Here is an 11,929-nt window from a genome sequence, read left to right as displayed (position 1 = left end):
AACCTGCAAAACAGGGAAATGATGAGACAGAGACGACTGGTGAAGTTTCTCTTTGCCTCGCTTCTGCCATATTGGAGAGGAGGATCTATGACCTCGCTATTCTGTCTCACTGAACAATGCGCCACCCGGAGGCTGGGGGGTGCAACTCCCTCTTTACACATAGTTCACTTCGGTGACAAATCTCTCTTTCTTCTAACAAGTACTACTCCTGATGTGACCACACATTAGTGTGTCAACTTTTTGTGGCTTTCTAAATGTCTGTCTTTCACTGCACAAAAGTGACACAGCATTTAATACACTTATATAAATGAAGTACCACTGCACCATTCTAATAAAATTAGCTAGCCACCCCTTTCATCCAAATATACTCAGGTCAAGAAACCAAGATGGTGATGGTTATTTAACCTTACAAAATAAAAGCAATACATTTCATATAATTATATGATATAATTCAAATTTTTAGGTAAGATAAACTGCAATTTAAGGAAAATCAGCAATTCATGTTAGAGTAAATAACTGGACTGTTGACCGTTGAATTTGATATGACTGATAAAAAAGTAATATGTGTAATGTGTTTTTAGTATATGCAATATCCAAACAAGCAGTATGATCACATCATCATCATCATCATTTACTCTACTTTTTCAAATGTTTCTTATTAAATATCGCGTTCCCCATGCAGATGTTTGATCAGCGAGGTGGAGGTCAAAGGCTTCATTGAGAGGTGCATGACAGCAGTGGGTACCAAGCAGCATCATGCTCGCAGTCTAGCTGAAGTGTTGGTGGAAGGAGACCACAGGGGCCACTACAGCCATGGACTCAACAGGATGGGTCAGCCTCCTTCAAAACTGTGTTTTCATCATTGTTGCTTCATTGTTTGATCCTCACTGTACATATCATTGTGTCTTATTTGCACAAAAACTAAGCATCTTTCCTCACTGATGCTGGAGACATCAGCAGTAATTTTAAATTTAAGTCTGTGTGTCGTTTATGTGTACTCACTATATTTTTAACAGACATGTATGTGAAGGACATTCAAACTGGCATCTGTGCCAAGGACGGTGAGCCAGTGGTAGAAAAGGAGAGTGAAGCGACAGCACTGGTGGATGGGAGGAATCTCTTAGGCCCGGTGGTGGGAAACTTTTGTATGAATCTGGCCATAAAAAAGGCCAACGACGTTGGCATTGGCTGGGTGGTGGCACACAGTGAGTCCCATTTCAAGGAAATGTTATAGTGGCGACACAGTTAAACAGGTTTCCAGATCATTTATTATTGAACGGTTTGCATTTTACTTCCAGTAAGAACCAAAATATAGTGCACTATGTTAGACAAAACTGGTCTTATATTAAACAAGCAATATGTCTTTCATTTGTTGCCCTGTTTAAAAACCTGTTCATTTTGCATAGATATTTACTAAAGTATTTGATTATACAAAATCTTGCCTTTATAAGTGCATGATTCCTGTTCAGCAACTAGTTGACTGTTTAGTTTGTTTAACACTCAGTGAGGTATATAAGACTCAGTTAGACTTTATTAACCCTCTGAAGTCATAAGTCACTATTGGTAATAATAACTCTACCCTTAACTTCTATTTTGGAGAAAAAAAAATCTTTAAGTAGTTTTTAAGAGGTTAAATTAGAATTATTGCTTTCCTTGTTGCCTGACTGCCAAAACTTAAGATAACAATTAAAAACAACAAAGAAACCTACATAATTAGATTGCACAGGGTTTGATTAGGATTGGGGCCCATGATGATTTACAGTGGGGCAAAAAAGTATTTAGTCAGCCACCGATTGTGCAAGTTCCCCCACTTAAAATGATGACAGAGGTCAGTAATTTGCACCAGAGGTACACTTCAACTGTGAGAGACAGAATGTGAAAGAAAAATCCATGAATCCACATGGTAGGATTTGTAAAGAATTTATTCGTAAATCAGGGTGGAAAATAAGTATTTGGTCAATAACAAAAATACAACTCAATACTTTGTAACATAACCTTTGTTGGCAATAACAGAGGTCAAACGTTTACTATAGGTCTTTAGTAAACGTTTGCACCAGGTTTGCACACACAGTAGCTGGTATCTTGGCCCATTCCTCCATGCAGATCTTCTCGAGAGCAGTGATGTTTTGGGGCTGTCGCTGAGCAACACGGACTTTCAACTCCCGCCACAGATTTTCTATGGGGTTGAGGTCTGGAGACTGGCTAGGCCACTCCAGGACTTTCAAATGCTTCTTACGGAGCCACTCCTTTGTTGCCCGGGCGGTGTGTTTTGGATCATTGTCATGTTGGAAGACCCAGCCTCGTTTCATCTTCAAAGTTCTCACTGATGGAAGGAGGTTTTGGCTCAAAATCTCACGATACATGGCCCCATTCATTCTGTCCTTAACACGGATCAGTCGTCCTGTCCCCTTGGCAGAAAAACAGCCCCATAGCATGATGTTTCCACCCCCATGCTTCACAGTAGGTATGGTGTTCTTGGGATGCAACTCAGTATTCTTCTTCCTCCAAACATGACGAGTTGAGTTTATACCAAAAAGTTCTACTTTGGTTTCATCTGACCACATGACATTCTCCCAATCCTCTGCTGTATCATCCATGTGCTCTCTGGCAAACTTCAGACGGGCCTGGACATGCACTGGCTTCAGCAGCGGAACACGTCTGGCACTGCGGGATTTGATTCCCTGCCGTTGTAGTGTGTTACTGATGGTGACCTTTGTTACTTTGGTCCCAGCTCTCTGCAGGTCATTCACCAGGTCCCCCCGTGTGGTTCTGGGATCTTTGCTCACCGTTCTCATGATCATTTTGACCCCACGGGATGAGATCTTGCGTGGAGCCCCAGATCGAGGGAGATCATCAGTGGTCTTGTATGTCTTCCATTTTCTGATGATTGCTCCCACAGTTGATTTTTTCACACCAAGCTGCTTGCCTATTGTAGATTCACTCTTCCCAGTCTGGTGCAGGTCTACAATACTTTTCCTGGTGTCCTTCGAAAGCTCTTTGGTCTTGGCCATGGCGGAGTTTGGAGTCTGACTGTTTGAGGCTGTGGACAGGTGTCTTTTATACAGATGATGAGTTCAAACAGGTGCCATTCATACAGGTAACGAGTGGGGGACAGAAAAGCTTCTTCCAGAAGACTTGACAGGTCTGTGAGAGCCAGAGATTTTCCTTGTTTGAGGTGACTAAATACTTATTTTCCACCCTGATTTACGAATAAATTCTTTACAAATCCTACCATGTGAATTCATGGATTTTTTTTTCACATTCTGTCTCTCACAGTTGAAGTGTACCTCTGGTGCAAATTACTGACCTCTGTCATCATTTTAGGTGGGGGAACTTGCACAATCGGTGGCTGACTAAATACTTTTTTGCCCCACTGTAACTCTTAGAGGTTTAAGAAACTTTCATTTAAGGGGAACAAGTGCTCTGATCTCATCAATAAAATCTTGAGTTTTTAAATATAATTATTATATTTCAACACTTATTTATAGTGGAGAGATAGTTCTCAAATCTGACGACTAAAACAATGACAGTGCATTACCACTGCTGTTCAGCCATTAAATTTATATGTGACCTTTTTCTTTTTAGACTCCAACCATTATGGCATTGCTGGATACTATGCAATGCAGGCGCTGAAAGAAAACATGATTGTGAGTGAAATGTTTGTCTGTTGATCTTTTTTCCCCCTTTTCAGTTGATTTTTTCCCCCAGAAAGAATGCATTTTTCAATTATAGACCCAGATTTAGTATGTTTTAGTATAGCTTTGTATTTCCTTCCAGGATGATAGATGTCAATGACTTTGTTTCTCAGCTGCTTCTTTAGATCATAGCATGATCAGTTGCTTTTGCTTTTTGTTTAACTTTCTAAGAAAAAATCTAAACTCCACAGGGGATGTCATTTACCAACACATCACCACTGGTGGTTCCCACACGTGCTAAAGAGGTATATGTATTAACTATTTTAGAAAAGAGTCCATAGTTAATGCAATATACGACATTTTAATTAAGATATTTATGAATTTGATCATAAAATCTTCATTATTCAAACTCTGTGAACTCTGCAGTGTACTTTGGGCACCAACCCCATCAGTGTTGCGGCTCCTGCTAAAGATGGAGACAGCTTTGTTTTAGACATGGCCACTTCAGCAGTAGCCATTGGAAAGGTAAGATCAACATCTCTACTGCTGCATATTTGTTAATTGCACATGTAAGCTTCTAACAAATTAAATGCAAGCGAGCAGTGATTGACCACTGAAACAACAACATTTTTAATGTGGAAACATTCTTCTCTTGCACTGTATATAAATGTGCATAGGTGGAGCTTCATGAGCGGCGTGGAGACCCCATTCCTGAGGGCTGGGGCTGTGACCCTCTGGGAAAAATTACAACAGACCCCAAGAGAGTGCTGACTGGTGGAGGACTGGTGCCTGTTGGTGGCAGTGAAGCCACAGGTCAGAAGCAACAGATCTTGTCAAGAATGTTTTCATTCTTCGTGTGTGAAATACTGTATGTTTGTTTGTTTGCTTGCTTTTTTAAGTCTATATAATTGAACCACAACCCTAACTGGCTGATTTGTGCTTCATCTATACCAAGATACACAGATCTGAGAAACTCATATAGGAGATTAATTGGAAACCAGTTATCAGAACTGGTGGAATTACATGCCATTGATGGCTAGGATCAGTATAATACATTTATTCCATGCATATGTTTTTCTGTGTTTTTATCTTCAGGAGGGTACAAAGGCTATGGTCTGGGAATGATGGTGGAGGTGCTCTGTGGCATCTTGGCTGGTGCCCAGTACAGCAAATACATCCGCACTTGGAAAGTAACAGACCGTGTTGCAAACCTGGTACATTTTGTTTTGCCTAGTTGTGAAATACAAAGGACACACTGGTTCTATTTTAACATGTCCCTGATGTAACTTGTAACAAAACTGGTAACAAAGTGTGCTAAAAGTCATGTTGTTGTTTTATCTGTGAAATGAAACAGACTGAGAAACAAGTTGAAACTGTTGTATCACCTTTTTATTAAGAATAATTCAAACACCCCCCCCCCCTCCTTTGCTCCCACAGCAATGATAAAATACAGTTTTTGAGTAGCTAGAATAGATAATACACTGCAGATAATGTGGTGCTGATTATTAGATCTGGGGCAAAGTTCATAAAGTAATCAGCCATCATGTACCAGCAGAAGAGAAATCAGCATGACACAAGTCTGAAGTGTTTGACTGCTGTTATCTAAAACAGAGGCCCAGATAGTGACTCTGATATAGGTCATCTGACGTCAAGGCTCTGTTTGATGTTCATGTTTGATGAGCTCACAGTGTCACCTGTTTCGTATTTTCAGGGTCAGTGTTTTGTGGCAATCAATCCAGAGAACTTTGCTCCCGGGTTCAGTGACAGGATGTCAGATCTGCTGTCCATCCATAGAAACCTGGATCCTGTGAGTTGATCCCAGTGATGGAATATTAAATGCTAAAAAAGATTAATCAAAAATGCAGTTGATATCCAGTAGTTACAGTTTCTTTGTTTTATGAAATCAAGTAGGGACAAACATTTGCAGGTTAAAAGTGAATTTCTTGCTCTATACTTTCTTTTTTTTCTTTGTTCCTTTTTTGTGGCTTATCTGCTTCAGGCTGACCTAGACACTCCTGTTTTGGCTGCCGGAGATCCAGAGAGGATGAACATGAAGAAATGTGAGGATATGGGTGGGATCCCTTACCACATCAACGTCGTCAAATACATGGTAAAAGCTAAGAAGTGGGGATGTTCTCATGCTAGTCTAAACTGCAGTGGCTAAAGGTTGTCCTTTTTCACATAGAGCTCCCAACATAAAATGCTTTTCTTCAGACCTGTTGCTTTTACTGGAAATACTCCATTTGATTTGAGTGAGAGTGCTTCTTTGGTGGAGCCAGGGAAAAAAAAGTGTTAATTAAATAGCTCCTGCTCTGTTTTCAGTTACACTCACAGATTTTGCTCTAGAGGAAAGCTGATAGAGTCCCAGATATTTAACCTCTAGTGTTGCATGAGCTATGTTGGTATTGGTAAATGGACTGGTTCTTATATGGCATTTTTCTACCCAGTCAAAGCAATTTATACAACATGCCTTATTCCCTCATTCACACTCATTTATACAAGCACTTTTTCCCACACCCAAGTGCTTTCTATCTAACATTTGTATTCAGATGAATGCATCAGAGAGTAACATGGCGTTCAGTATGTTGCCCAAGGTATTTAGGTATGCTGAACGGAGCAGCCAAGGATCCACCGCCAACCTTCAAATTAGTTGATGACCTGGCATCACATATGAGTAAAGCTGTGACTTATTTGTGAGATACTGCCCCTCCCTGGGCCATCAAGGTCACACAGCAAAAGTGTGAGTGAGGGATGAAATGCCTGGGAAGGGATTTCAAGCCTGTGTTGCAGGTAACTGATAGCTATTGTAATAGGCTACTGTATTCATTGATTCAAGGTAGATATAGAAATTTAGCCTCTTTTACTCCTCTCAACCCGTCTATCTTCCATGTCCAAAATGAGAACATTTCTAACCAACGTAGAGGTTAAATACTGGGAACTCCCCATCAGCTGTTAGAACTCAAGAAGCCTTTCAGATGAAAGGTGAAATATTTTCAAATCCAGTTCAACTCACATGCTTGAAGACTACCATAACCTGGATGACTGAGAACCTACACAGACTACAGGAAGATTTAGAGGTCCTGTTTTAGCTTGGCATTAACACAAGTTTATGTTTTTAACTAGAAAATAAATGAGAGTATTTTTACCTAAATACAATCTGACTTTATTTAAAACCTCTTTAAGCATGATGCTAACTTCATTAGCATTTTGTATTTTTCCTGCAGAATGAATGCGCCAAGAAAATCGGTGTCAACCCACTGTTGCCATGTGACAAGATCGTCTCGGGTTAAGTTTATCCAAACAGGATTCTCAGCTGTGGAAATCAGCCACTAATGCTCAACTTGAAGTGCAACTTGAAGTACAATTCTGTTAATACACCTTATACATTTTAACAGTAATATTTTATTCATGATTATACATGTGACATGTACTGTTATTATTATTTTTTTTTTTTACTTTACTAAAAAAAAAATGATGTTGTTGCAGATGCTTTTGAGGTTTCATCACACGTAAAGACACAGTGCTTTATCATCTACAATTAAATATATCATTCCTTGTTGCTGATGAAAGACAGTACTGTTGCTGCACAGCAATCACAAAAGTATTATACTCACTTCTAATTGAAAATAAGAATTTTCTGCTTCTTTGCTACTGATGTGAAAATTGTATTTTTACTGTGAGATCATCTTAAAAACATAATTCTTTTATTCCCAGATCAATAAATGCCATACTATTTGGAATGTAATGTGTGTTTTTCTATGCATTAATGCAATCCTGTTTTTAATAGACATACTTTAGCGACCTCTTGATCTACCAATAGATGAGGATGTAAGCTTCTCTCACTCAATCTCATCTGTCAGGGTTCATAGCCTAAACAAGTAGTTCAAATAATTCTCCATAACTTTAGTTTATAAATGCATGAAATGCACGAGAACTAGCACAGAAATATATCTGATCTTCCAAAAGCCTAAAATTTCATTTTTACTAAATGTCATCAATAATTTATGTTGCAGTTAAACTCTACTACATTCTAGAACCATGCAAAATTCAGCCATGTCCTTCTTTCAGTTTGAGCTTGTGAAACTGTCAAACGCTTTGGGTTTACATTCTCCTCCAGTTTTTTGCTCATGTAAAAACCTTAAACACTAACACAAAGAATGAGTTGTGTAAAATAATCTCTCAACTTTCGAATCAAATTCAACTCTACTGACTTGAAAATCTGATATCACAACACTAGATGGAGACATAGACTCATTAAGTCCTGGGTCACTATTTGCTCATGCTATAACCTGACAGTTGTATGATATAGTCCAGGGGTCCCCAATCCTAGTCCACGAGGGCCGGTGTCCCTGCAGGTTTTAGATCTTACATTGGGTCAGCACACCTGAATCACATGATTAGTTCATTACCAGGCCTCTGGGGAACTTCAAGACATGTTGAGAAGTTAATTTATCCATTTAAATCAGCTGTGATGGATCAAGGACACATCTAAAACCTGCAGGGACACCGGCCCTCGTGGACTGGGATCAGACCCCTGATATAGTCAGTTCAATTCAATGCAGTTATATTTATGTAAATTGGAAATTTATTTAAACTGCACATCACAACAACAGATGTCTCAAGGTGCTTTATAATGTGAGGTAAAGACCCAACAATGATACAGAAAAAACAGACAAAACCCCAACAATCAGATGACCCCCTATGAGCAGGCATATAGGTGTAGGTGGCATATAGTTTTCTAATGTTTTTCTTTTGTTTTGGGGGTTTTTTACCATACATTAGATAATTTTAATGTAATATCACATAATTTGGTGGTAATTTCCTTGTTACACAATTCTTCCATCACTTATAAAGGACATAACCTAAGGACTGATTTGCAAACTACACTGCCACAGTTTAGACAACCTTAGCTATACACACAGATGTGTGTTTGTACTACATCGTGGTATAAGTACAATGAACTGCCCACACAGGATTACAGATGTATTTGTTAACACAGTGCACCACCAGCATTAGAAATCAATCAACTTCATTTATTGCCCAACTGCTTTCAGACATGTGGCTTTATTTGTAAACTGCCTCTATGCTCTATTTGAATCGGGGAGTTTTCTTTTTTCTCAGGGGGTCTTCAGCTTGAACAGCTAATTAACACTGAAAATAACTCAAGAAAAGGCCCCTCTCCAAACGGCAAAGAAAAAGCAGTACTGGACATTGACAGATGCCCAGATTAGGACCTTAATCTCCCATGCCAAAAGTCCTGTCACTGCGCTCTGGACTGTGGATGTCCCGTTAACACTCGGCCGACTGCAGACAAAAGGGGAGAAATCAACAAATCAATGGGCTTTCAGTCCCACCAGGGGAGGGAAAGGAGGTGGCAGCAGAGTGGGAAAGGAGGTGGGGGCAGAGTGGGGTAGTGGTTGGGTGGGGTCAGAGTGGTGAGTGCTGGGCTGGGCCAGATTTGTGAGTGGGTATGGAAAAGATGCATAAATATTAAGTCTGGGCAGAGGGGGAAGGTGGCTGTGTGCTCGGGTGGAAGGCTCCACTGAGTCCAAGGATTAAGAGGCCAATTCAAACACTTGCTATAGGGGCCAGACTCAGAGGTGTGTGTTCATGGATGGATAAATTGATGGAGGGGGTCTAATCTGCCCTGGCCTTGGCCCGGAGCCCTTGTGTGGATTAGACCAGGCCCCAGAAAGCACAGAGAGAGCAGGGCCGCTGGCTAGGATTAAGCAGATTCTAACAGGTGTGTTCTTTTGTAGGGGGAGGGAGTCGTCACTTACTGAACGAGCAAATCATGAAGTAACTGTTTATTACTCATTGACTCCAATGATGCCAAAAGATGTGGATTTGTGCCTGCTAAAAAACATGAGTGTGTGGTGGTGCAAGGTGACATGCAGGAAACTAGTCAAATGAGGCAAAATGGAAAAAGATAAATAAAGAGGTAATAAAATCTCAGATTACTCCCACAAACACTTCGTCATCCCAGCAGATCGGTTGTTGTACCTGTGAAACAGCAGCTCCGCTATGGAGGAGAGGGAGAGAGCACTTTCACACTTGTAAGAGGATCAGCTGTGAGGAGCTTAGAAGCTCAATGACCACGTTAGAAATAGAAACAGACTTGGGGGATAGTTTATTGCACTGATGGGAAAGGTTTAGGAATAGGTGCCATGTTTAATTGGACTTATAACCATCAGTGGTGGGGAAAGGCATATGCACAAGTGTGTATTGGCCAGTAGGCGGGAGGAGGAGTAGAGTGATCATGAGAACGGGGTGAGCTAGGAAAGCTCTGCTGCTCTCATGCTGAGTCTTTAATGAAGTGAAACGACTTCCTGGTCTGTTCTTCCCAGCTGTTGTCCCTGCAGAGCCAAGATATTTGGCCTTGGCTCTTTGTCCTTCTCTGCCTACCATACCTCCAAATGTCCGAGCGAACACAGGAAAAAATAAAAGCAAAGCATCTGTTGTGTTGTTCACTCCAACTGCTCGGGAATGCAAATACGTCTCCATCTGTTGTCTCTCTTATTCGGATTTGAGCTCGGTGTTGATTGGTGCCACGGACTTTAAGTGCCAAGAAGATGCTGGATACTGAACTCGAGGCTGGAATATTGGAATGATTTGCATAAAACACCATCCAGCACCTTCCCTCCCTCTGCTGGGACGATCTTCTTAATACTAAAAACACAATCTAGAACAGTAGTGTCAAACACAAAGCAAATACTTCAATCTGGCCCATCCGACGGGTTTGGAAAATATGAACAGCAGCATAGATTTTAAGCTAGATTAGATAGATTGTTAACCCCCCCCCCATCTCCAACTGCCATTCAATGGGTAAACAATGAAATCACAGAAAAGTTCCTGTTTTTTTTTCCACTGTCTGCTGTAGAAAGGACTGTTTTCTTTACAGCCAGTCCAAAATGTGTTTGTTATAATTTACAATTTCATAACTACAAAACAGTCTGGAAGATGAACTACCAGAACGTTTTCTGTAATTTCACAAAATGATCATGTAGTTTCTCTGGGCTATATGTGGCCCATGATGTCAAATGAGTTTGACACCCCTGATCTAGAGCATTTTGACATTAATAAATATGTCTTAATATATTTTTTAATACTTTATTTCTTGAGTTGAAGTCATGTCACATATAAAAACAGATACCAAAAACACAGAAAGCAAGCCCCAGCATTCTCACTTCAACAATGAAACTATGCACACACACACACACACACACACTAAGTGAGATTAGATAATGTTCATGAGAAACTACAGAGTTTGAAGTAAATCTAAATAAAAGTCAACATTTCCTTCCCCAAAAAACTCTTATTGCACTGGTAACTGAATAGTGCAACAAGAGTTTGCTGGTATCTCAGACATGTGAGTATGAGAAAGTCGCCACTCTGTGCAAAAGGTGTACAAGATTTCTACATTTTACCACCAAGCAAAACCAATCACAGGATGCCCTGAGGTCTGCTCCACTGATAAATTTGTTGACGATCGCTTTAAGCTCAATTTATTCCAGTTTTAGAATCTTAATGATTTTAGCACACTCATCTTCACTCATATATTTACATTATCTCCAACATCAATATGAGTCACTGCAATATAATAACTGACTAATGATTTACCAGAGTTTCACATGTTTGAACACTCACACAGGTTACTTTTACCTAAATAGTGATTGCTACAACAAATATTTCACAAAATGCTGACAGCTGCTTTACAGACCACAAAGTCACAACGTGAGAAAGATGTATACATTTTGTTCTGAGCTGATAATAAAGCCACAGTGTCTACTGATGGCAGACTGATTTTAAAAGCTTCTTCAGTGTTTGTAAAGACATTCATTTTAACAAGTTCGTATGCTCTGATATGAGATTTGCCAGTCACTAAATGAATGAGGAGTTTAAATGGAGCACCACAAACCTGCTTTCACAGTCTTTCTGAAACAGACCCTTGGCGTGGTGCAAATAAAGTGTAAATAAACTGCTGGCAGATGTTCTTGTTTAGCATGAGAAAGTTGCACAAACCACAGGAAATTCATATAAAATAACAAAACAACCAGCCTCGTGCCTGTTCAACCTCAGCCACATCACCAAAATGCAGAACACCAACGACAAACGCAAAGTACATAAATAAGCATAAATAGCTGTAGTTACCCTTGTTTTTTTCTATAGTACACATACTACATACCGTACATTGTGAAAACACATACAGGGAGTGCAGAATTATTAGGCAAATGAGTATTTTGTCCACATCATCCTCTTCATACATGTTGTCTTACTCCAAGCTGTATAGGCTC

The 11,929-nt window shown here is 39.9% G+C and overlaps 1 protein-coding gene across 1 annotated transcript in view; it reads left to right on the top strand.

Moving 5' to 3' along the window:
- LOC102214577 (uncharacterized oxidoreductase YjmC-like) overlaps positions 1-7,369 on the top strand; it is a 10,712-nt gene extending 3,343 nt beyond the window's left edge. Inside the window, exons 2-11 of the mRNA XM_005728230.2 lie at positions 683-831; positions 1,017-1,205; positions 3,586-3,647; positions 3,887-3,940; positions 4,062-4,160; positions 4,313-4,448; positions 4,731-4,849; positions 5,347-5,442; positions 5,635-5,745; positions 6,860-7,369. Coding sequence (XP_005728287.1) covers positions 683-831; positions 1,017-1,205; positions 3,586-3,647; positions 3,887-3,940; positions 4,062-4,160; positions 4,313-4,448; positions 4,731-4,849; positions 5,347-5,442; positions 5,635-5,745; positions 6,860-6,925 — 1,081 coding nt within the window. The 3' untranslated portion in view covers positions 6,926-7,369. The remainder of the gene's footprint in view (positions 1-682; positions 832-1,016; positions 1,206-3,585; positions 3,648-3,886; positions 3,941-4,061; positions 4,161-4,312; positions 4,449-4,730; positions 4,850-5,346; positions 5,443-5,634; positions 5,746-6,859) is intronic.
- The last annotated feature ends 4,560 nt before the right edge of the window (positions 7,370-11,929 follow it).

The sequence above is a fragment of the Pundamilia nyererei genome, unplaced genomic scaffold (assembly GCF_000239375.1).
Source record: "Pundamilia nyererei isolate P.nyererei 1_Seehausen unplaced genomic scaffold, PunNye1.0 scaffold00027, whole genome shotgun sequence".
Taxonomy (NCBI): Eukaryota; Metazoa; Chordata; class Actinopteri; order Cichliformes; family Cichlidae; genus Pundamilia; species Pundamilia nyererei.
The sequence above is the reverse complement of the archived record's forward strand: the minus strand, read 5'-3'. Positions and strand labels throughout refer to the sequence as shown.